General features: G+C 45.3%; 1 protein-coding gene across 4 annotated transcripts in view; it reads right to left on the bottom strand.

Moving 5' to 3' along the window:
• Window positions 1-24,438, bottom strand: part of BAG6 (BAG cochaperone 6) — a 68,927-nt gene that overhangs the window by 14,378 nt on the left and 30,111 nt on the right. For 2 of the 4 annotated variants that reach the window (XM_040323096.1, XM_040323099.1), the window contains 12 exons: window positions 23,399-23,593; window positions 20,763-21,018; window positions 20,619-20,663; window positions 17,576-17,671; window positions 16,519-16,667; window positions 13,947-14,019; window positions 9,589-9,941; window positions 8,823-9,120; window positions 7,665-7,834; window positions 5,803-5,856; window positions 4,346-4,448; window positions 1,085-1,209 (listed from right to left, as the gene is read on the bottom strand). In XM_040323096.1, the coding sequence (XP_040179030.1) occupies window positions 1,085-1,209; window positions 4,346-4,448; window positions 5,803-5,856; window positions 7,665-7,834; window positions 8,823-9,120; window positions 9,589-9,941; window positions 13,947-14,019; window positions 16,519-16,667; window positions 17,576-17,671; window positions 20,619-20,663; window positions 20,763-21,018; window positions 23,399-23,593 (1,917 nt within the window). The remainder of the gene's footprint in view (window positions 1-1,084; window positions 1,210-4,345; window positions 4,449-5,802; window positions 5,857-7,664; window positions 7,835-8,822; window positions 9,121-9,588; window positions 9,942-13,946; window positions 14,020-16,518; window positions 16,668-17,575; window positions 17,672-20,618; window positions 20,664-20,762; window positions 21,019-23,398; window positions 23,594-24,438) is intronic. The other 2 variants (XM_040323098.1, XM_040323100.1) reach the window with 1 other exon arrangement.

Raw genomic sequence — 24,438 nt, 5'->3', positions numbered from 1 at the left:
TGACATGTTCTGCGAATACATGCATCATCGGCTCAGGGGAGTATTTAGGGGGGACCTGTGGGGGAATCTGCTCTTAAAGATTTTTTTTTTTACTTTAATGCAGGGAATGTATTAAGGTAAAAAAAACTTTTACCTTTACAAACCACTTAAAACCTACGTTACTTACCGGTAACGGTATTTCTACGAACCTTCCAGGACGGCACCTAAGTAGGCCTGCCGTCCTGGAAGGTGATGAGAGAAAGTGGGACTTTAGTCAGAAAGTTAAATCCTGCTAGAACACTTCAAGCTGGCCCCTTTTCTCACCCTTCTCTGCACATGCTCAGTTTCTCTCTATCTTTTGGCACTGTGTGAAATTGTTGAGGCCAATCTGCTGACAGCTTAAAGATTTACTGCTGTTCAGGGGGACTGGGCCTCAGGAAAATGGCAGCATCCAGCAAGAAGAAAACAGGAGCAATGCTGGAGGCAATTTACAGCACACACCAAATTTGGTAGCATAATTATTAAAGCGGAGCTCCACCCTAAAGTGGAACTCCCGCTGATCGGAACCCTCCCCCCTCCGGTGTCACATTTGACACCTTTCAGGGGGGAGGGGGTGCAGATACCTGTCTAAAGACAGGTATTTGCACCCACTTCCGGCCACACGCTACGGGCAGACTGCGGGCATGACGTCACCTCCACCACCCCCCCCCCCCCCCTCCGTTGTGTTCTGGGAACACTCGGCTCCCAGTACACAGCGGGAGCCAAACGGCATGCGCCGTAGGGAACCGGGCAGTGAAGCCGGAGCGCTTCACTTTCTGGTTCTCTCACCGAGGATGGCGGGGGGGGGGGGGGGGGGGGGCAGCAGGGTGACGAGCGATTGCTCGTCCTCTGCTGCGGACGGCGCTGGACTCCAGGACAGGTAAGTGTCCTAATATTAAAAGTCAGCAGCTGCAGTATTTGTAGCTGCTGGCTTTTAATATTTTTTTTTCAGTGGAGCTCCGCTTTAAGTGTAGAATTGATGTTCCTTGATAAACATTTATTATCAAGTTGTAATGGGTAAAGTTCCACTTTTAAGTGACAGGTACACATGTAGGACACCACTTACGATTCTCTCATTAATGACAGATGTGAGCGCATGCTGGTCTCCTCGCAGGCAGTACAAATTGAGGGCAAGCCATTCAAATAGCGATTGGTTACACATCTCCAGAAGACGCTGCCCGAATGTGGAGTCTACAAGACAATACAAAACATTTTACTAGTTTCCATGGCAGACTTAAAGCCTAGTACACATGAGATTATCGGACAAATTATCTTTTTTTTTTTTTTCATGGTAGCCTCTATATTAAAGTTCGAAAATTCTCGCACGACAGAACAAAATATCAGAAGTAATGTATAATGTATTTTAAACACTAAATCCATAAAAAAAAAAGAAGAAGTAGTTATGTATTTGTATTGCATTTTCGGACGAAAGCTCTACTGATTAAACGGAAATTGTACAAGAAATTTTTTCGTTTTTGTCCCCTCTTAGAATTTCAGACGAAAGCTGTGTACCAATGATCAGATAATCGTATGATCGATTTGATATTCGGATCGTGTGTACTAGGCTTTAGCCTGCCTTCAGAGCTCATCATTGCTTCTCTGCTTTTCTAACCATAAAATTGCTTCAGGGAGTGTTGGGCGTCCAGTGCCAAAGTATAATGGCACATCATTATCAGAGAAGTAGAGTTTAAATAGACCCCGCCACTTAAAAGACTACAGGTAAAAACTCAGAAAAATAAAGCATCTTAAATGCTTATTTTTTCCATTCCATAAACAATGTTTTATTCACTTGCAACGTGCCTTAGAACGTGCTATCAAATCTGACTTCAAGAAGGAGTTCATTCCATCCAACAACCCTCTACCTCCTTGCCTGTCATAGCCCTCTCCTCTTCTGGGATCATCTAATTATTGTCTGTGCTGGCCCATCTCCTACACCCTTACCCCTCACCTCCCTACATAACCTATTATGCATCAGCCAGGGGAGAAGGAGCAAAATGTAATATAGCGCATATAGCTCTGAGGCTGCTGACATCACATCCCAGAGGGCAGCACCCAGAAGCAGTCTCTGAGATCCTGAATGTCTACACAAGGGAGAATTTACAGCAGGGGTGCCCAACCAGTGACCCGGGGGCCACAGGAGCCCTCTGATGTGGCCCACAACCTCCTTCTCTGGGATGGAATAAAATAGAATACTGTTATTAAAGGTAAGTTTACTACTAAAATCACAGGGCTAGATTCATAAAGAATTTATGTTGGCATATCTATTGATACGCCGCGTAAATTCAAAGCTGCGCCGGCGTAGCAAGATACGCCAAAATTAGGCTAAGATCCGACTGGCGTAAGTCTTACGCCGTTGGTATCTTAGTTGCATATTTACGCTGGCCGCTAGGTGGCGCTTCCGTAGATTTCAGCGTAGAATATGCAAATGAGCTGGATACGCCGATTCAGAAACGTACGTGCGCCCGGCGGATTTTTTTTACGACGTTTGCGTAAGGCTTTTTCCGGCGCAACGTTGCTCTTGCTATATGAGGCATAGCCAATGTTAAAGCGGAGGTTCACCCTCAGAGAGCACATTTTCCCCTTAGATGAATGCTCGTTTTTCCTAGGGGAATCGGCTAGTTGTTTTAAAATATGAGCTGTACTTACCGTTTACGAGACGCATCTTCTCCGTCGCTTCCGGGTATGGGCTGCGGGAATGGGCGTTCCTTCTTGATTGACAGTCTTCCGAGAGGCTTCCGACGGTCGCATCCATCGCGTCACGATTTTCCGAAAGAAGACGAACGTCGGTGCGCAGGCGCAGTATAGAGCCGCACCGACGTTCGGCTTCTTTCGGCTACGAGTGACGCGATGGATGCGACCGTCGGAAGCCTCTCGGAAGACTGTCAATCAAGAAGGAACGCCCGCTCCCGAAGACCCATACCCGGAAGAAGACGCATCTCGAAAACGGGTAAGTACAGCTCATATTTTAAAACAAATAGCCGATTCCCCTAGACCAAACGAGCAGGAAGCTAAGGGGAAAAGGGCAAACATAAAATAAATGGGTGAACTCCCGCTTTAAGTATGGGCATCGTTCCCGCGTCGAAATTTGAAATTTTTACGTTGTTTGCGCAAGTTGTCCGTGAATGGGACTGGACGTAATTTACGTTCACGTCGAAACCAATACGTCCTTGCGGCGTACTTTGGAGCAATGCACACTGGGATATGTCCACGGACGGCGCATGCGCCGTAGGTTAAAAATGTCAATCACGTCAGGTCACCAGTCATTAACATAAAACACGCCCCCGTTCCACATTTGAATTAGGCGCGCTTAGGCCCTGCCGATTTACTCTACGCCGCCATAACTTAGGAGGCAAGGGCTTTGTGAATACAGCACTTTCCTCTCTAAATTGCGGCGGCGTAGTGTAAATAACATACGTTACGCCCGCACAAACTTACGTCCCCCTACCTGAATCTAGCCCACAGTATATATGGGCATATCTGTTGTGCAGTGGTTACTGGGCTGCTTTCAAACTGATCCACAGGAGCAGAGAAGAGCACCTGCGGGTTACCCTGCACTAAGCCATAGACTTCTATTGCCTGCAAGTTTGGTGTACTGAGAGTAAAGAGGGCTCTGTAGAGCTGAGTGGGCTGTCATCCACCCGCTCCCCTCATTGTGGCCCCGTGATCGGTTACCAAGTCGCTTAAGTGGCCCTTGCTCTTCAAAAGGTTGGGCCCCCTGATTTACAGGTACATAAAATTCATAAAACTGATTGAAAACATACCTATAACCTTGTAACAAGACTGTGGGTTAAAAAGGAATGGTATGGAGACTAGGGGTTGATTTACTAAAACTGCAGCGTGCAAAATCTGGTTCAGCTCTGCACAGAAACCAATCAGCTTCCAGGTTTTATTGTCAAAGATTAATTGAACAAGCTGAAATTAGAAGCGGATTGGCTACCATGAACAGCTGCACCAGATTTTGAGTGCTCCAGTTTAAGTAAATCAACCCCAGGGTGTCTTTAATGGTGCATCACTTGCAGAGACGCACACATTACTCACAATTATCTAGCAACTCCTGACATCTTGGTGGCAATAACAGAAGCCTCTAGCAAGTGGAAATGCTCATTGAACAGGAGATTGTCTAATCATTGGAAAATCTCCCTTCACTCAGGAATGATTCTTTTCTCCACAAAAGTACAAAATATCACACATACGCCCGATGTTGCCATCAACTATCCTGGTGTGCACCAGGGGGCTCAGGTGGTTAAGGATGGAAAGAGCAAAATTTGAACTTTTTCCTGCCCTGCATTTTCCTGCACCACCCCAATACATGTCATGTGTTACTTACCTGCACAATGTAGGATGTGCGTTGTGATCCTATTAAACTGCTCCTGCAGGAACTCGAGATTAGTTCTTGTTATGTCGACATCTTCGCGAACAGGGGCGCTGGCCTGCATATGAAGGGACAAAATGATAAGGAACTAAACCTGAAAGTGCAACTTTAGTCAGTCCTGCTAGATCACTTCAGAGTGGCCCCTTTTGCAGGTACAGCCATCTAAAAAATAAAAATAAGTGCCTTATACGGTTTAAAATAGTAACACACTGTCTCACCCTGCTCTGCACATGCTCAGTGGCTCTCTATTTTTAGGGACTGCGCCAAATATGTAGAGGTCGATCTGCTGGCATCCTTAAAGTGGAATTAAACCCTACACAGCCAAGGAAACCGCTTCTGTTTGATCTGCAACTGCCATGGTGATCTGTTAGGACACCAGCCATTTAATGGTTTGACAGTTTAGTTGAGGAAATAAGCAAATGTGACAATTACCAACCTTGGCATGAAACGGTTTTGAAACCGATAAGTCGTCAGGTTTAATTCCACTTTATGATTTACTTCTACTCAGGGGGCTTTGGGGTTCAGCAAAAATGGCATCGTCCTGCAAGAACAAACAGGAGCAATGCTGGAGGCAATCTACGCACACGCTAATTATTAAAGCGGAGTTCCACCCAAAAATATAACTTCCGCTTTAAGTGTTGGTGACCCCATGACATGCCACATTTGGCATGTCATTTTTTTTGGGCACCTGTTTTTTTTTTTCCCCCCCAGGCACCCACTTCTTCCCCTGGTGCCGGAAGGAAAATCACCTCTCCCCCCATGCAATCTTCTGGGACGGGACACTTCACAGGTCCCAGAAGATTGCCTGGCCGTGCCTCACAACATTGGACCGTGGGACAGATAGGCAAGTGTCCGATTATTAAAAGTCAGCAGCTACACCTTTTGTAGCGGTTGACTTTTAAATGTGGACTGTATGATCCTTGCTAAAGAACATTATTTTAATATCTAGTTATGGGTAAAGTTCCGCTCTAACTCCATGTTTCCTTTTGCTTTAAATAGTTAGTTTAGGCCAAGCTGATCCAAGTTAACTATTTATATAATTAACTTTCTCGGCCGCTGTCAGAGTGGTATCATAATGTAGCGGCATTGACTACATACAGTATGCAGTGCTGTGTTCCAGCAAAGTCACAGGCAACTTCCAGTCTGCTGCCAGAACAAAATGGAGCTGGGATGAGTGCTTTTCAGCAATTCGGAGGAAGCCTTGTATTTTTTATTTGTGAATGCAAGGCTTCCTTTGCTTGGCCTGAGGTGGAGAGGCAGGCGGATAATGCCGAGATCTCCATCTCTAGCAATTAGAGATAGCCTTGTATGGAAGCCATGGACTTTAATACAAGATGCAGGTGTGGGATGAGACAAAAAATAAATAAAAAACACAAAACATGGCAGGACTGGAATGGACAGGGGTCCCTTACAAAGCTCTCGCGGATATATTCTTCCAAACCGTTGGTAAGATTCCGTGACGCCATCTGAAAAAAAAAAAAAAAACATTTATATCGTCATTTATTCTGTCCACTCAACAATTTACTAAATATCAACATTAGAAAACTGTTAAAAGTCCAATGCGATTTAAGTTTAATTTTATAGTAACATTCTGCCATTTATACCGCTTCAAAGACATGCTTCCTCTTCTAGAGATTTTTTTTATGGAGACTACACATCCACTTTTTTTTTTGTAAGTATACAATGATATATTGGGAAATTTGAGACCAACAGACAGATGTGTCAGGAAGAAGATTAGCAGAGCTGCAAAAAACATTTCTAGTCCAGCTCTATTATACTGTAAAATGTCTGCTCCAGCTGGGTCCCAGAACAAGCCAGAAAAAATGAATCTCCCTGGATACGGACCCCAAGATCACACACCTGACCCTGAACAACAGAACTGTCATCCGGGGAAAAGAGCAGGAAGGGCGACCAGGAAAGCTCTGGACTGACCAATTTACAGAGTAACAGTTTTTTATAGAAAGAAGCAGCTCTGTAAATGGCCTTTTGAAATATAATATAGCCCTCAAAATTTCAACTCACCTGCTCGCATTTGGTTAATGGAAATATGCAGAGGAGCAAATGTGGAGCCGCATCGGAGGGGACAGGACATCGCCGGCAGACAGGGTTTAACAGGAGCCTTATTTCTCAACCCCCCCCCCCCGACTCGGACGTCAGGCTTGAAACCCTTCCCCTTTGTTCATTGGCCACCCCACACACCTAACAGCACAAAGCAGCTGCCCCTTGTAGTGTCAGGTCAGAGTTGCAGCGGGAATGCGGCACAGCAGCGTCCTTGTGGTGCGGGTATCTATCCCCACAGCTTCCTTGACCTCTGAAGAGGCGAGCAGCAGCATCCTTGGAGATGTAAAGCCTGGACTCCTCCTCTCCCCTCCAGCATCAGTAGTGAGGCCCAGGCTGACAGGAAGCTGTTGAAAGGAGCAGCAGAGCATTTCCTGGACCAGGAAGATCATGGAAGGTACCAGGCATCATACACTGATACAAAGACCTATCTACAGACACAGACTGGCATAGGAGGGACCCTCTCATCTGCCCCCTCACCCCCCTCTGTCAGCGCCCCCCTCAGCTAAACCCCCCTCTTTCAGTCCCCCCTCGCTCTCTCTTAGCCCTCCCTCTCAACCAATTTACAAGAGTGTGGTTAGGGGCGAGACAGGGTAGGGCAACTGGTGGCAAGTAACTCTTAAAGCCTGGCTAGTAGCTCGGGACCTGAAATTTTGAGCCCTGATATAATACATTTGATAAAGTAGACTTCCAGCATTATTATAATTTTAAATATTTTGAGCCAAGCTGGCCCAAATGAACTATTTCTATTAGAAAACAATGTGACGGCTGTGTGTGTTGTAATATACTGTAGTAGCATTAGATTCATACAGTAAGCAGCATTGCATTCCGCCAGCAATACAGGCAACTACCCGCCTGCTGCCAGAAATAAAAAAAGTCATGCTAGGTGCTTCTCCGCCATTCAGAAGAAGCCTTGTATTTTTATTCGATAACTATAAGGCTTCCTCCGATTGGCCAAGGTGGGTGTCATGACGCCATCTCCCCGCCTCTCCACCTCCACCCAGCTTGGCCAAAACAAACCATTTCTTTTGATTAAAAAGCTGTAAAATCTACTTTACAATTCAAATCAGCAATGGCAGCTCACAAAAGATCTATCCTCACTTTCCCCATCAGCACATTTTGAAAACAGCCTGATGTCCCAATAACAGACATACGCTATGCTTGGAGGTGTTTACCAAACAGCAGGAGGACCGTACATTGGCAGTGATGGGTGTACCTGAATATTCTGGGGTGTAGGGTCAGCCTGGTGTAGATACTGCTGCAGGAAGAAGGATCGCAGCTGAGGTTGCAGGTTCTGCAGCGGTTGGGACTGGCCATGTAGCAACATCACTACGTCCACAAGTGAGAAGTGATGACAGATGAGAGATAAGAGATCACCAAAGAATCCTGGAAAAAGGGAAATGCAAGACAGTTTAAAGAGCATATTCAGGCATATAAGCAGACAGCGGACTGCCAATTGCTATCAAGGAAACACTGCAACCATGCTAAACATATTGAATGTCAGATGGATTCAGCAGGTTATTCACAGTGCTTCTTAGTCAGACTTTAATTGCTTCTCAAGTGATCCTTTGCTGTGCAAACAACCCCATCATGCTCCCATGCATGTAGGCGAGGCCGCAGAGGACTTTGAGAACCTGATGTTGGAATCAGGGGCCACATTGGCCACCAACAATGGGCATTTAAAAGCCTACCATACTAGCAGCTGAACGAGTTTTGGTATCAGGATAGCCATGTGCACTAGATGAATGCAAGAGCAAATATTCTCAGTCCAGCTATCACTTTAAAATGAACCTATACTTAAAACTACTTGTCATGTTTTCCATGAGAAGAAAGCAAAAATAACATCAGTAAATGCCTGAAATACATACCTTTCCTGGAGAACATTCCGCTTCAGGGTTCCCTCTTGTGCTGCTCATATAACCAAAACACAAGGCAACTGGTTATGTAATATTTGCTGAAGGGGGACCAGGCTGCTCCCCCCCATTTATCAGAGATCAGGAGACCCAATATTCAGGCGTTTGGTTGTGTCAGCAAAACTGGAAGGCCTGGCAGCATTTTTTCTCCCGGGAAGTTATTTTATCCTTTCTACCTAGCTTTTTTTTATATTTTAGCAGATAAGGGCCTTTTTATGACTTATCTAATCTGCCATTTGCTCTGTGCTGGTAACTAAATGAAGGTAATCAGCACAACAGTATATCAAAAGTAATCAATGGCAGCCTTTGTATTCTCATGACATTTTGACTTGAATGATTGTCCTGCAATACAGAGGTGGACCTGCAGAGGGCAGTTTAGGGGAAAGAAGACATAAAACATCCTTAGCTCAGTGATACAAATAGGGTGCAGTGGAGGAGAGCGTGGCAGGAAAGATACCGACCTCCAGGCCCCTCTGTGTCTGGTTGAAAGATGTTGGGGGAACCGCTGAGGCGCTGGATGAAGGCTGCAATGCTTTCTGTCCCGCTCTGATCCGCTGCACTAAGTGAACCCAGCATAGAGGACAGAACACCCTGCACCACGCTGGTGAAGAACTCTGGTGGGAGGGAATCTGGAGCAGCTGCTTGTGGTGGTGGTGGTGGTGCTGAGGCAGCTGGCGGTGGAGGTGGTGGAGGTGCAGACGCAGAGGGCTGTGCAAACGACTGAGGTGGTGTGACAGACACATTGATATTTTGTGTACCCTGTAGGAGGAGAAAAATAGAAACAACACATAAAAATCATAGCATTAAAAAAATAGGATACAGATACAAAAAAAAAAAAAAAACAGCAGATCTGCTAGAGAAAAAAAAAAAGTGTGATTTACAAGGGCAGGAGCCTCAATGGCCTGTGATCCCAGGAAGTGGATTAAATAATGTGGAAGACAGGCATATCACTGGATCTGTGGCCTGGTAAGTCTTTGGCAGGGACAAGCAATGGTAAATCTTTGGCCCAAGCTAAAGTTGCGTTTTAATCTTTGCTTCAGCAAAAGAGATAGAGGATGACAAAATTACAAACACATCTTACTTCTAACGATGTTAGTCTCTACAATCCACTGATAAGAATGCTCGATCTAAACATGTGGAAAAGGTTTCTGGCAATTATGGCCTATGTATGGTCACCTCCGCAAAAAGGGGAAAACTGTGCAAAGAGAAATGTGGAAATGCAAATACCTGCAATAGGTCAGTGACTCCTTGCATGAACGAGGGCATTCCAGGAACTGCCACGGCAATGCTTGGCGATCCCATTGCTATGTTGGCCACGCCAGAGCTTGCAGTGCCCAGTAATGAGCCGAGGAGCTGAGACAGCTGCTGTTCCAGACCAGGAGGCGGCTGCGAGGGAGGAGCGGAGGGGGTAGAGGGGGCGGAGGGGGTAGAGGGAGCTGAGGGTGCAGAGGGAGTGCTTGGAAAGGTGGAGGAGGATGTGGTAGTGGTGGTGGTTGACGTTGAGCTGGAAGAAGTGGAAGCAGAGGAGGAAGCAGGGGTGCTGGTTGTGCCGCCACTCTGAGCTACAAGAAAGGGTGAAACTGTTAAAGCCCCAACAGTGTGACAAAAGGACACAACAACAACAAACAAATAAGGTCAACAAAACAAAAAAGGAGAAAATTTAAATGAGTAAAGCTAAACATGGCACCTCAACAAAAGTGTACAGTGCCTTAAAGTATTCATACCCCTTGAAATTTTCACATAACATGACCAAAAAACAAATGTATTTTATTGGGATTTTATGTCATAGACCAACACAAAGTGGTACATAATTGTGAAGTGGAAGGAAAATAAATGTTTTTCAAAATTGTCTAAAAAATAAATACCTGAAATGTGTCGCGTACATTTGTATTCAGTCCCTAAGTCAATACTTTGTATAACCACCTTTCACTGCAAGTCTTTTTGGGGATTTCTCTACCAGCCTTGCACATCTAGAGAGTGACATTTTTGCCCATTCTTTGCAAAATAGCTCAAGCTCTGTCAGATTGGATGGAGAGCGTCTAAACAGCAATTTTCAACTCTTGCCACAGATTCTGAATTGGATTTAGGTCTGGACTTTAACTAGGCCAAACAAACACATAAATAAGCTTTGATCCAAACCAGGGGTGCCCAACATGTGACCCGCGGAGCATTCTGATTTGACCGGCAACCTCCTGCTCTGGGATAGTGAGTTGGCAAGCCCAGATCACAGGTTGCCAATCCGCCATCCCAGAGCATCAGTGCTATAAATTAAGCTGGCGGTAGAGGAAGCAAGCGGCTGCGGAGCAGAGCCGTATAAACCGATGCTTCCTGTATAAACGCCGGCTCCTGTCACTGGCGGAGCGATACCAAATGCACTCTGCTAGGGACAGCAACAGCCGGTGATACCTGAATGGAAGACTTATTAAAAGGTAAGTTTGTTACTAAAATCACAGACTATATATGGGCATATTTGTTCTGCAAAAGTCCTGGGCTGCTTTCCAAATTGATCCGCACTGAGCCATAGAATTTGGTTTTTCAGATGCGTGGGCGCACCATTAATTCTTAATGGTACCCCCATGCATCCACCAACTGCATGTACATTTGCTCCCACTAAAATGCATGGTTCCGCTCGTGGGGTGCGATTTAAAAACCATGCCAGCACCTTTTTTGTGTGTTTTATGAGCATAGAGCAGCCTATTAAAGAACACAACACATAGGAACATGCAAAAAAGCTGACGCACCTCCTTGTGTAAACAAGCCGTCAGACTGATGTGTCCCAGGATTGTGCACAATTATAAAGGGTGCCTTCATCGAAATAAACACTGGTCTAGAGAAATGTTTGCATGCCATACAGTGAAGGAAAACGTATTTGATCCCCTGCTGATTTGTACATTTGCCCACTGACCTAGAAAGGATCAGTCTGTCATTTGGTAGGTTTATTTTAACAGTGAGAGACACAACAAAAATATCTAGAAAAACGCATTTCAAAAAAGTTTTAAATCGATTTGCCATTTAAGAAATAAGTATTTGATCCCCTATCAATCAGCAAGATTTCTGACTCCCAGGTGTCTTCTATAAAGGCAACGAGCTGAGATTGTGAGCACTCTCCTAAAGGTAGTGCTCCCAATCTCAGCATGTTACCTGTATAAAAAGACATCTGTCCACAGAAGAAAATCAGATTCCAATCTCTCCACCATGGGCAAGACCAAAGAGCTGCCCAAGGATGTCAGGGACAAGATTGTAGACTTACACAAGGCTGGAAGGGGCTACAAGACCATCGCCAAGCAGTTTGGTGAGAGGGTGACAACACGTGGTGCGATTATTCGCAAATGGAAGTAACACAAAATAACTGTCAATCTCCTTCGGTCTGGGGCTCCATACAAGATCTCACCTCATGGAGTTTCAATCAATCAAATTCAATCTCATGATCATGAGAACAGTGAGGGATCAGCCCAGAACTACACGGGAGAATCTTGTCAATGATTTCAAGGCCGCTGGATCCATAGTCACCAAGAAAACAATTGGTAACACTACGCCATGAAGGACTGAAATCCTACAGCGCCTTCTAGGTCCCTGTGCGCAAGAAAGCACATGTACAGCCCAACTGAAGTTTGCCAACGAACATCTGAATGATTCAGAGAACTGTGTGAAAGTACTGTGGTCAGTCAGATGAGACCAAAATCGAGTTCTTTGTCATCAACTCAACTCGCCCCCAAAAACACCATCCCATCCGTCAAACATGGAGGTGGAAACTTTAGACTTTGGAGGTGTTTTTCTGCTAAGGGGACAGGACAACATCACTGCATCAAAATGACGAAGGATGGGGCCATGTACTGTCAAATTTTGGATAAGAACTTCCCTCAGCCAGGGCATTCCAGCAGGACAATGACCCAAAACACACAGCCAAGGCAACAAAGGAGTGGCTCAAGAAGCACATTAAAGGTCCTGGAGTGGCCTAGCCAGTCTCCAGACCTTAATCCCATAGAAAATATGTGGAGGGAGCTGAAGGTTCGAGTTACCAAATGTCCGCCTCAAAACCTTATTGACTTGGAGAGGATCTGCAAAGAGGACAAAAATCCTCCTGAGACATTTGCAAACCTGGTGGCCAACTACAAGAAAGGTCTGGCAGGAGCTGCGGTGGCTCAACGCGATTGGCACTGCGCTGACAAGCCATTCACCTCTGCAGCTAGGGGTTCGGATCACGCTCTCGGCTACATGTGAATTGAGTTTGGTGGTCTCAGCCCGGCTCCCGGTGGGTGTGCTATGCGAGGTAAGCCTGTGCTTAGTACGCCCACCCCCCTCCCACAAAAACCACCACACTTACACGCACTCGAAATTTGGTTAACATCACGCACTTTGACCACGCGGTCTCTAAAAAGAGAGGCGAAGGACTGACGGGGCTGGTTGAGCGGGCTAATCCTCTCACTCCCTTATAGGGAGTCCCTCTGCCCCGTTGGGCTTCAAAGCGGAGCAGGTAGGGCGGGCTGTGTGAGAGGACCCCCTCGCACACCTGCCATTGCCACCCGGGGCATGGAGAAAGGTGGCAGATTGCCTCTGGGGGAGGCCTGCCTACTCCCAACTCCTGCAGTCCGGCTCCTCTCTCGAGTACACGCACAAAATACACTTTAAAAAAAAAAAAGAAAGGTCTGACCTCTGATTGCCAACAAAGGTTTTGCCAAAGTACCAAGTTATGTTTTGCAAAGGGGTCAAATACGAAATGCGTTTTTCTGGATTTTTCGGTTATTCTGTCTCACTGTTAAAATAAACCTACATTCCTCTTCTGGGTGTAATAATCTTGCATGGCTTTGCCTATATTTTCTGATTCTCAACGTGAGTATGTGTGTTTAATCGTTTCAGCAGTTGGTTATTTCGGACTCATTGGTTCATTATATCCGAGTCTGATTACACATCTCTCTCATCTCAGACAGGAGCCGGCCGAAGGGGCATGACCAAAAAAGATCTGCCAATCAACGCTCTCAGCCAATGACAGAGCGCTGATCGGAACATTCTGAGCTCAGCAGGGAGATCGCTGTACCAACATTGGTAGCTCCTCCTGAGCGGTCAGGTTTTTTTTTTGTTCAGCCCACTGGGAGTAGTGTGTACTAGGACTTGGGGTCCTTTCACACTAGCGGACCGTTCGTCCGTTCATTACAAGTCCGTTAACGGACTTGTAATGAATCCCTATGGGATCGCGTCCGTTAGCGGATGGAGCATCCGCTCACGTCCGTCGGGATCCGCTTTTGCGAAGGGAAGAAACCCTATTTTTCTTCCGATCGGCGGAACGGATCAGATGCAGACGGACAGACGGTCCGTCTGCATCCGATCCCCCATAGGGGAGAGCGGAGCAGAGACAGGGCGGTCTCTGCACTGTGTGCGGGGACCGCCCTATCCGCCGACAGCTCAGCAGGGATGACAGAGGATCCCCGCTGAGCTTTGGCGGACACACGGAGCGGACACAGAAACAGTCTGCTCCGTGTGAAAGGACCCTTAAGCTTTCAATAATAAAAAAAAATTGCCTTTACATCAAAAGGAAAGAGAGTTAGAAATACAGGACTGAGAAACACACCACTACACCGATTACTCACCCACAATGACCGGATGCATGAGAAGTTGCCCCACTAGACCACTGATCATCTGTGTTAGAGAGTTCGGAGCAGTCTAGGAGACAAATCAGAGGTAATAAAGATAATAGGCAACATAAACCCAACCTAGCAGACAAATACCAAGGTCATATACACCACTTGAAATGCTTTACCTTCCAAAATATTTGTACTTTTGTGCAACCACTCATAATTCACACACTCCTACTATGAGACAGACCTTACTCGCAAAACCCATATAGCAGGAGCCATTTTGGGGCTAGTACTTTCTGATCCATTCCAGATGGGGAGATGCATGCTTACCACTGTTAAAAGGAGGTAATTGCACCTTACTTCTTTTTGCTCTTGAGCCCTTCGGTATGTAGGATTTGTTGAGCGTTATTTCTATTGCTCCCTTCTTTCTCGCCATAGAACCAAATACCTAGCTTTTCTAACATATTGGTGCATTCAGAATCTGGTGCAGCTGTTCATGGTAGTCAATCATCTTGTAAATTCAGCATGTTCACTTAAAGCGGGGGTTCACCCTAAAAAAAAAATTCTAACATTACAATGAGCTGACCTGTGACACGGACATTATGTTGGTCTTTTTTCGTACATACCGTTTTATCTGTATTTTCCCCCCGGATTCCCCGCGGGAGTGGGCGTTCCTATTCACAGGGTAAGTGATTGACGTTCTTCCGACAGGCGCATACAGCGTGTCACAAGTTGCCAAAAGAAGCCGAACGTCGGTGCGCAGGCGCCGTATAGCGCCATATAAAGCCGACCCAACGTTCGGTTTCTTTCGACAACTCGTGACGCGCTGTATGCGCCGGTCGGAGGAACGTCAATCACTTACCCTGTGAATAGGAACGCCCACTCCCACGGGAAATCCGGGGGGAAAATACAGATAAAACGGTATGTACGAAAAAAAAAGACCAGCATAATGTCCGTGTCACAGGTCAGCTCATTGTAATGTTAGAATTTTTTTTTTAGGGTGAACCCCCGCTTTAAGCCTAGACATAAAAAACTGGAAGCAGATTGGTTTCTATTGCAGAGCTGCACCAGATTTGTGCACCCTGCAGTTTTAGTAAATCTCCCCCTATATGTCAATCATACCATGTATTACAGTTGTATACAGATATTGTTCAAAATATTAATAAATGTATATATCTGTGTTACCAGCACCTTGAAGTTTCCTGAGGAAGTCTGCAAAACGCGTTGGTACAGTATCACTTTACCCCCACCATTCAGTAACATATGTTATACCATCATGCAGTTGCTGGTTTATTTTGATATCATTGTAGTGGGTGGGATACACAAGGTGTTCTGTTCCATCACATGACCATTCTTCGTGGCTGTAATGAATTTCAGTCTTTTGACTGCAGTCTGTTTACCACGTTTTTAATATATAAGGTCTTATAAATTAATGGATTTTTAATATATTAGCGCCTTTTGTCCTTTCCTAAGGTTTTTAGCACCCTGAAAGTTCCAGACTAAAGTTAGTTGTGACATGTCCACTGACATCCGCCGCTATCCGATCTGTGAAATCCAGACTGTTGAACACCCTATTTCATCCGATCTCCCCATAGAGGGGAGCGGGGCATTGACAAGTCCATCTCTGCACGGCGAGTGGAGACGGACCGGTCATCCACCTGCTCAGCGCGGATCAGCAGATCGATCCCCCGCTAAGGAAAACCGAGTTCGTCGGGTGGACCTTCCATGTGAAAAGAGCCCTTAGGGGAATTTTTTCCCTGCTGTAGCAAATTGGATCATGCTTTGCTGGGGTTTTTTCTCTGGATCAACTGTGGGTATAGGATTGTGTATATGTAATTGTATGATTGTTTTTTTTATGTTACTAGGTCGTCAGTAAGGCCCCTTTCACATGGGCGCTCTCCGATCAGGTCCGCCTATCAGTATTTCAAGCGGACCTGATTGGAGCCTTCTTTCATCCCTATGGGGCAATGGATGTCAGTGGTGACATGTCCGCTGACTCCTGCTGCTCTCTGATCCGAGAAATCCAGATGGATGGAAACCCTTTTTTCCCCCATCAGTCTGGCGAATTGCATGAAAACTGACAGGCAGACCGTTTTCACCCAATCCCCCCCATAGAGAACAGCAGGGCTCTGACAGGTCCATCTCTGCACAGTGAGCGATAGACCAACCTGTCATCCGCCTGTTCAGCGAAGCTGGGCAGAAATCCCGTGTGAAAGGATCCCAAGTGCATTAGTTCTCTATACGGGCTGCTTGCTGAACTACAACACCATCCTATGTTATAAAGGTGATGAAAGGGGAAAGTATTTTGTAGCCCTAACACTTTTGTGTGTCTCCATAGATACAGTAACTCAGTGTTGGGACAGATATTGCGTTACCGGAAGGTTCACCATGTGAAGAAAAAAACAAAACAAAAAAAGTCAAAAAAACAAATGCAGTCACCACATCTAAAGACTTGTAATATGCAATATACTGCATTTCATTTTGGTTAAGGTAACATAACAAAATAGCTCACACGCTTGAGTTTATCTGGAGCTCTGAAAAAAAAAAAAAAAAACACCAAACAAACAAGGTAACTTGCCCTTACCGCTGTTCCAGATCCTGCCCCAGGAGACGTCCCTGATCCAGTGGAAGGGGTGGTGGTCGCGGTTCCAGCCTGAGGTGGGTGTGTGGGAGCAGCTGGTCTTGTGAATACAAAACGAGGAGGAGCAGCCTGAAAGCCAGGAATTTGCTGCCCTGTAAACAAATTTGTTAATAAATGTGTAAAGTCCTGGAATAAGTTCATATACTGAGGCAAACAACACTTTTATCATTAAGATCTCGACACTACGATATCAGTGGGAGTAAAGGAAGTACACAGTTTTAAGGGCTAACCTAGTTTTATGGCCATTTGTACCAATCTGAATCTCCCCACTTAAAGTGGAGCTTCAGTCTCCCAACAAACATTGATTATTTTAGTCTTCATGCTACTAGATAAATAGATGGGTAAGTATATCATATTTACTCGTTTTAACCTTTTTTTTTTTTTTTTACATTTCTTCAGTTACTTCCTGGTTTCCTGCCTAGGCAAATTATGTCATACATCCCAGGAGTCTTCAGAAGGAGGGGGAGTAAAGGAGGAGTCCTCTCAGCTAAGCACACTCTCAGGCATGCATCCTCGATCTAAAGGCAGATTCATTCCAGGAAGTAAATGCTACATGAATAATTTGCCTTACTAAGATAGGCACAGCCAGAAGTGCTTATGGGGTTGTTTTTCCAAAGTGATTTCTCAACAAAATAAAAGCATAGAAACGGTTGGGGGAGTTTGCCTTGTATATTAAAAATTAAAGGCGACTGTGTTAGTGCTTCCGTTGGGAGCGCTTCATGCGGTGTACTGAAAGCGTGACTTGCATTGTATTACCCTTTTGTAATAGAATTGTGAACTTTATCTCGGTTATGTTTTTATATTCTGTTAAATGCAATAAAAAAAAAAAAAACATTTGACTGCAAAAATGTATTCAATAGTGTGTTTGGTTTGTGGTACTCAGATGCAGTTAAGATCCGCTTTAAGGTGAGCCCAGTAGTGTCGAGCTGTAAGGCCCCATGAAGATCGGTCTCTTGCCTGAGCTCAGGGCTTGGAACATGCACTAGTGCCCTGTACTCACCTGAGGCAGCAGCCATGGCTTGTTGAGTGATCTGGTGAGAAATAGCCTGCATGAATTCAGGAGGTAATCCAGGCATGTGTATATGCGTGCCACCACCTGCAACACAGAACACCAATTACTAGTACAGAGTTAATGGTGGAGGAAGGAAGGGAAGAAGGGAAGCAGGGAGGGAGGGAAGAAGGGAAGAAGAGAAGAAGGCAAGAAGGGAAGAAGAGAAGAAGAGAAGAAGGCAAGAAGGCAAGAAGGCAAGAAGGCAAGAAGGCAAGAGGGAAGAAGGCAAGAGGGAAGAAGGGAAGAAGGCAAGAGGGAAGAAGGCAAGAGGGAAGAAGGCAAGAGGGAAGAAGGCAAGAAGGGAAGAAGGCAAGAAGGGAAAGAAGGGAAAGAAGGCAAGAGGGAAGAAGGCAAGAGGGAAGAAGGCAAGAGGGAAGAAGGCAAGAGGGAAGAAGGGAAGAAGGCAAGAGGGAAGAAGGCAAGAAGGCAAGAAGGCAAAGAAGGCAAGAGGGAAGAAGGCAAGAGGGAAGAAGGCAAGAGGGAAGAAGGCAAGAGGGAAGAAGGGAAGAAGGCAAGAGGGAAGAAGGGAAGAAGGCAAGAGGGAAGAAGGCAAGAGGGAAGAAGGGAAGAAGGCAAGAGGGAAGAAGGGAAGAAGGCAAGAGGGAAGAAGAGAAGAAGGCAAGAAGGCAAGAAGGCAAGAAGGCAAGAAGGAAGAAGGGAAGAAGGCAAGAGGGAAGAAGGCAAGAGGGAAGAAGGGAAGAAGGCAAGAAGGGAAGAAGGCAAGAAGGGAAGAAGGCAAGAAGGGAAGAAGGCAAGAAGGGAAGAAGGCAAGAAGGCAAGAAGGCAAGAGGGAAGAAGGCAAGAGGGAAGAAGGCAAGAGGGAAGAAGGCAAGAGGGAAGAAGGCAAGAGGGAAGAAGGGAAGAAGGCAAGAGGGAAGAAGGCAAGAGGGAAGAAGGGAAGAAGGCAAGAGGGAAGAAGGCAAGAGGGAAGAAGGCAAGAGGGAAGAAGGGAAGAAGGCAAGAGGGAAGAAGGCAAGAGGGAAGAAGGCAAGAAGGCAAGAAGGCAAGAAGGCAAGAAGGCAAGAGGGAAGAAGGCAAGAGGGAAGAAGGCAAGAGGGAAGAAGGCAAGAGGGAAGAAGGCAAGAGGGAAGAAGGGAAGAAGGCAAGAGGGAAGAAGGCAAGAGGGAAGAAGGGAAGAAGGCAAGAGGGAGGGAGGGAGGGAAGGGAAGAAGGCAAGAGGGAAGAAGGCAAGAAGGGAAAGAAGGCAAGAGGGAAGAAGGGAAAGAAGGCAAGAGGGAAGAAGGCAAGAAGGCAAGAAGGGAAGAAGGCAAGAGGGAAGAAGGCAAGAGGGAAGAAGGCAAGAGGGAAGAAGGCAAGAAGGCAAGAAGGCAAAGAAGGCAAGAAGGGAAAGAAGGCAAGAGGAAAGAAGGCAAGAGGGAAGAAGGCAAGAGGGAAGAAGGCAAGAGGGAAGAAGGCAAGAGGGAAGAAGGCAAGAGGGAAGAAGGCAAGAGGGAAGAAGGGAAGAAGGCAAGAGGGAAGAAGGGAAGAAGGCAAGAGGGAAGAAGGCAAGAGGGAAGAAGGGAAGAAGGCAAGAGGGAAGAAGGGAAGAAGGCAAGAGGGAAGAAGAGAAGAAGGCAAGAAGGCAAGAGGGAAGAAGGCAAGAGGGAAGAAGGCAAGAAGGCAAGAAGGCAAGAAGGCAAGAAGGCAAGAAGGCAAGAAGGGAAGAAGGCAAGAGGGAAGAAGGCAAGAGGGAAGAAGGCAAGAGGGAAGAAGGCAAGAGGGAAGAAGGGAAGAAGGCAAGAGGGAAGAAGGCAAGAGGGAAGAAGGGAAGAAGGCAAGAGGGAAGAAGGCAAGAGGGAAGAAGGCAAGAGGGAAGAAGGCAAGAGGGAAGAAGGCAAGAGGGAAGAAGGCAAGAGGGAAGAAGGGAAGAAGGCAAGAGGGAAGAAGGCAAGAGGGAAGAAGGGAAGAAGGCAAGAAGGCAAGAAGGCAAGAAGGCAAGAAGGGAAGAAGGCAAGAGGGAAGAAGGCAAGAGGGAAGAAGGCAAGAGGGAAGAAGGCAAGAGGGAGGGAGGGAAGAGGGAAGGGAAGAAGGCAAGGGAAAAGAAAGAAGGAAGGAAGGAATGAAAGAGGAAGGAAGGAATGAAAGAGGAAGGAAGGAATGAAAGAGGAAGGAAGGAATGAAAGAGGAAGGAAGGAAGGAAGGAAGGAATGAAAGAGGAAGGAAGGAATGAAAGAGGAAGGAAGGAATGAAAGAGGAAGGAAGGAATGAAAGAGGAAGGAAGGAATGAAAGAGGAAGGAAGGAATGAAAGAGGAAGGAAGGAAGGAAAGAGGAAGGAAGGAAGGAAAGAGGAAGGAAGGAAGGAAAGAGGAAGGAAGGAAGGAAAGAGGAAGGAAGGAAGGAAAGAGGAAGGAAGGAATGAAAGAGGAAGGAAGGAATGAAAGAGGAAGGAAGGAATGAAAGAGGAAGGAAGGAATGAAAGAGGAAGGAAGGAATGAAAGAGGAAGGAAGGAATGAAAGAGGAAGGAAGGAAAGAAAGAGGAAGGAAGGAAGGAATGAAAGAGGAAGGAAGGAATGAAAGAGGAAGGAAGGAATGAAAGAGGAAGGAAGGAAGGAAAGAGGAAGGAAGGAATGAAAGAGGAAGGAAGGAAGGAAGGAAGGAATGAAAGAGGAAGGAAGGAAGGAAGGAAGGAAAGAAAGAAAGAAAGAAAGGAAGGAAGGAAGGAAAGAAAGAAAGGAAGGAAAGAAAGAAAGGAAGGAAGGAAGGAAGGAAGGAAAGAAAGAAAGAAAGAAAGAAAGAAAGGAAGGAAGGAAGGAAGGAAGGAAGGAAGGAAGGAAGGAAGGAAGGAAAGAAAGAAAGAAAGAAAAGGAAAGGAAGGAAGGAAGGAAGGAAGGAAGGAAGGAAAGAAAGAGGGAGGGGGGCATAATAAATTATAGGAGGGGGCACTCCAGTTCCATAGCGCCTCCCAGGGGTTTGGCTTATACTGGCTGAACAGAATTATCACTTAGGGGAGGTGCACACTAAACATCGCTAAGCACAAACATTTGTCTCACCTGCTGAGGTTGGTGGAATATTTGACGACCCACCGGGTCCCGACTCTGAAACATAAAAAAATAAATGCACAAAGTTATAACCTGAAGCAAAGTATGGTGATGGATAAAAGGTAGCTAACCAGATCCAAAGTCTAACCAGCTCACCCTGGATATTCATCATCATCATGACTGGCTCCACTGTCTGGTGTGTGATGCGTATAACGCGAGGGTGCGAGGTAGGAGCAGTGGTGGGAGGAGCCTGAGATGGGGTTGACTCCCCAGGAGGAGGGCCCTGGGTGTCACTGGCTCCACGTGCTGTGTCTGAAGTGCTAGTAGCAGTGGCTGAGGTTGCCGTTCCTTCGCTTGTCTGACTAGCATGGGCTCCATTCCCCGTCATTGTCACTGTGGTACCGACATTAATCTGGAAGGAAAACAATTCCACATACAAAATTAGCAAGAAAAAAATAAAATAAAATAATAATAAAAAAAGTAAAAAAAAAGGTAATTGGCTTTACTATAGTGGCCTCTGCTATTTATGTGTACCGTCATTGAAGCTGTTGTGGTAGTGACATTTCAATTAAAAAGGCACAACCAAGTAGGTAATACATATATAAAAAGTTTATTATACATATAGAAAATACATTAAAAATATCCACATTTGAAAAGCCAATACAGAAAAGTTATACAATTCATACTGTACAAATCCAATAGAAAACGGTGTAGAAACTTGGAGATGAAAATCAATCATTCCATGATAATAATTGAATGCAGAAAAGAAGATTTTATTGTACATTTTGTTTCTCCATTTAGTCAGACTTATTGATGCTCCTGAAGAAGCGCAAGGCATGCAACATGTAGAGCCTAGGACATTGTATTCATATCGATCTGCTACATAGCCTCATTTCTGGATTTAATTATCATCATGGAATGATCGTATAACTTTTCTGTATTAAGTTTTCAAATGTGGATATTTATAATGTATTTTTTATATGTATAATAAACTTTTTATATATCCATTACCTACTTGGTTGTGCCTAAAAAGTCCAAGCCTTCTATTCCAAGAATTAATTAATAGGACACGGCACTGATCATTTTAGAAGTATCCACAGGACCAATCTGTGCTGATACAATCAATATTGTTCGACGTTTCAATTAAGGCTTTGTTCACACCTGTCGGCAGGGCATCTGTGCCTGAAAACGTTGATTGCGATACACGTTACATATCGCTGCACACACCGGAAATGAGAAATTATTCCAGCACTGGACCCCTTTCGTAATGCAAAACAGATGACCTATAGGGGCTTTTAAAAGTGGTTGTAAACCCACTTTTCAAAAAAACACAACACCTGAAACACAAATTCATAATGAGAGAGTATGCATAGCATACTCGCTCATTATGTAATGCTCATCTCAGATCGAAGCCCCCACGGCCGTCCTCGTACACCGACATCTCTCCGGGGGGTGGGGGGGGGGTTGTTTACTTCCAGTTACGGCTGTGTGATTGGCCAGAGCCGCAATGGACGTCACTCCCGCGCATGCGCGTGGGAACCGCCAGTCACGGCATGACCTCCTTTAGAAAGAGCACGATCGCCGTTTCCAAAGTGCGCCCTTCATTATTGAAAATATCTCCTAAACCATGGCGGTAAGCCTTAATCTAGGCTTACCTGTAGTAAAAAGTGGTTGTAAAGGGTTTACAACCACTTTAAAGCATCGCCTATGGAAAATATAGGGTACCGACAGGTTTAAGTTTTGACAGGTTGGGTATCCATTTCCTCGGCGCAACCTCAGGTTTTACATTTTACAAAAAAAAATTGTAATTTATTGCATTTTTGTGCCCCTTAATTTTTATTTTACTGCTTTCAAAAAATTTATAATTTTATGTAATCTTCTGGTCTAAAATAATTTTTTTACACGTGTGCAAAAAAGGTTCTGTGAAAGGGTTAAAGGATAAATTCACCTTCAGGAACATGTTACATGTTCTACCCATAAGATTTGTTGGTTAAAAAAAAAAAGAAATCTGGCTCCTAACTTTTTTAGCTGGCTTCTAGAGTCAAGCAAAATTTGTCAAGCCCTGGCTTAGATTTATACTAACCTTAACTCACGTGTTTCGCCCAAAGAGACTAGCCAAGAATGAGGTCCAAATCCCTCTAGCTAGATCCCGGGGAATACAAAGACGATTCTCTTGCAATTGGCTAGAGTGTCTTCCCACTAAATCAAAGCTACTCTGCAGATTCTCCAGGAATCTTTCCAGAAGAGCAGTGATGTCACACCCAGAGATGCAAAAGACAGGGATGAGATCAATATAAAATCTATTTTATTCCTTATGCGTACATTTTGGATTTTATACAGGGGGACAGTATATGCGGACCTTGCTACAAGGTCCACTTAAACAATGTATGTTACAGCCTGTGCGTTAGGCCCCTTTCACACTAACACAACTTGAGTCACGCGATTTTGCTGTGATTTGCACATGATTTCAGGGAATGTCTGTGTAAACTTGAGGTCTATAGACCTCAACTCGCATCAAAGTCAGACCAGGGTAGTACAGGGACTGACTTGAAGTCGCACAGAGATGAACTGTACTCATTGGAAATCATGGGGTACGACTTGTCATGCGACTTTGCAGTCCCAAGTCGTACAAGTGTGAAAGGGGACTTAATGGAACTACAACAGTGAGCGTAGGAGAGGGAGGGAGAGGTGAGGAAAGAAAGAGGGAGCGAGAGTGACCGTGGGGGGCTCGGATTATAATGAAAATGAGGGTCGGATTATAATGAAAATGAGAAGGTAATAGATCATCTCACCTGTATAGGGATGGCTGCCTGCTGGAGCAACATAGGACCTGTGTAGTGTGACATGGGTCGAACCACATGCATGTGGCGAGGTGCCGCCATAGAAAGATTACACCGCAAATCAGACACTGCAACCAAAGCGTTCCCTAGCAGCCGAAGACACTCGCCAACCAGATTTATAATTCGCTGTGCCTGTTCTCGTTCCTCCTATAGAAGCAACACACAGAGACAAAGTCAAAAAGGCTAATGTGACAGCATCTTACATCTAAAATGGAAACAGACAAGATACAGAACACACACACGTACAGATGTGAACCACCCAAGTGTACTCCACTCAAACAAATAGACAGCAGAGATACAATGGAGGGAGAGGATTGGAGCGATGGTGGCGGGTGCAACTGCATAGGAACACGTTACATCCTAAATGTGGGTGTACGGCTGCATTCACACCTGAGCGTAGCGTTTTTGGTTGTTTTTTCCGGCGTTTTGTCGCGCGTTTGCATACAGCGTCGTCCGACGTTTTTGAACTTCAACGTTTTTTATTTTAACCAATAGGAAAAATGATCATCTTTTCATCACTTGTTGCTAGGTTTGTAGATTTTTTTTATCTTCTGCCTGGGTGAAATGTTCTATTGATTAAAGCGTCAAAACGCCCGTAGAAACGCTCGTTGTCGCGCTAGACGCTTGAATCGAGCGTTTCCATTACTTTCTATGGGAATACAAACGTTCTAAAACGCCCAAATCCGCGCGACAAAAAAGGGTCCGGAACTTGTTTGAGCTTCAGGCGTTCGGCGTCAGGCGTTTTGGAGTGGTGATGTGAACCATCTCCATAGAGAATAATGTATTTTTTCCCCTCTAGCGTTTTGGAGCTTCACGATTCAGGCGACAAAACGCTCAGGTGTGAATGCAGCCTAACATGTAACAATCTTTTAAAGGTGAACTTGGCCTTTAAACCAAGGAGCAACAGTTTTAGTTACATTTTCCTAAATCAGTCCTTATCAGTAATAGAAACCAGAGAGGCCAATATGAAAACAAAAACAGCTCCCTCTCCT

This window comes from Rana temporaria, chromosome 9 (assembly GCF_905171775.1).
Source record: "Rana temporaria chromosome 9, aRanTem1.1, whole genome shotgun sequence".
NCBI lineage: Eukaryota > Metazoa > Chordata > Amphibia > Anura > Ranidae > Rana > Rana temporaria.
Note: the sequence above shows the minus strand (reverse complement) of the source record. Positions and strands in the feature narration are given on the sequence as shown.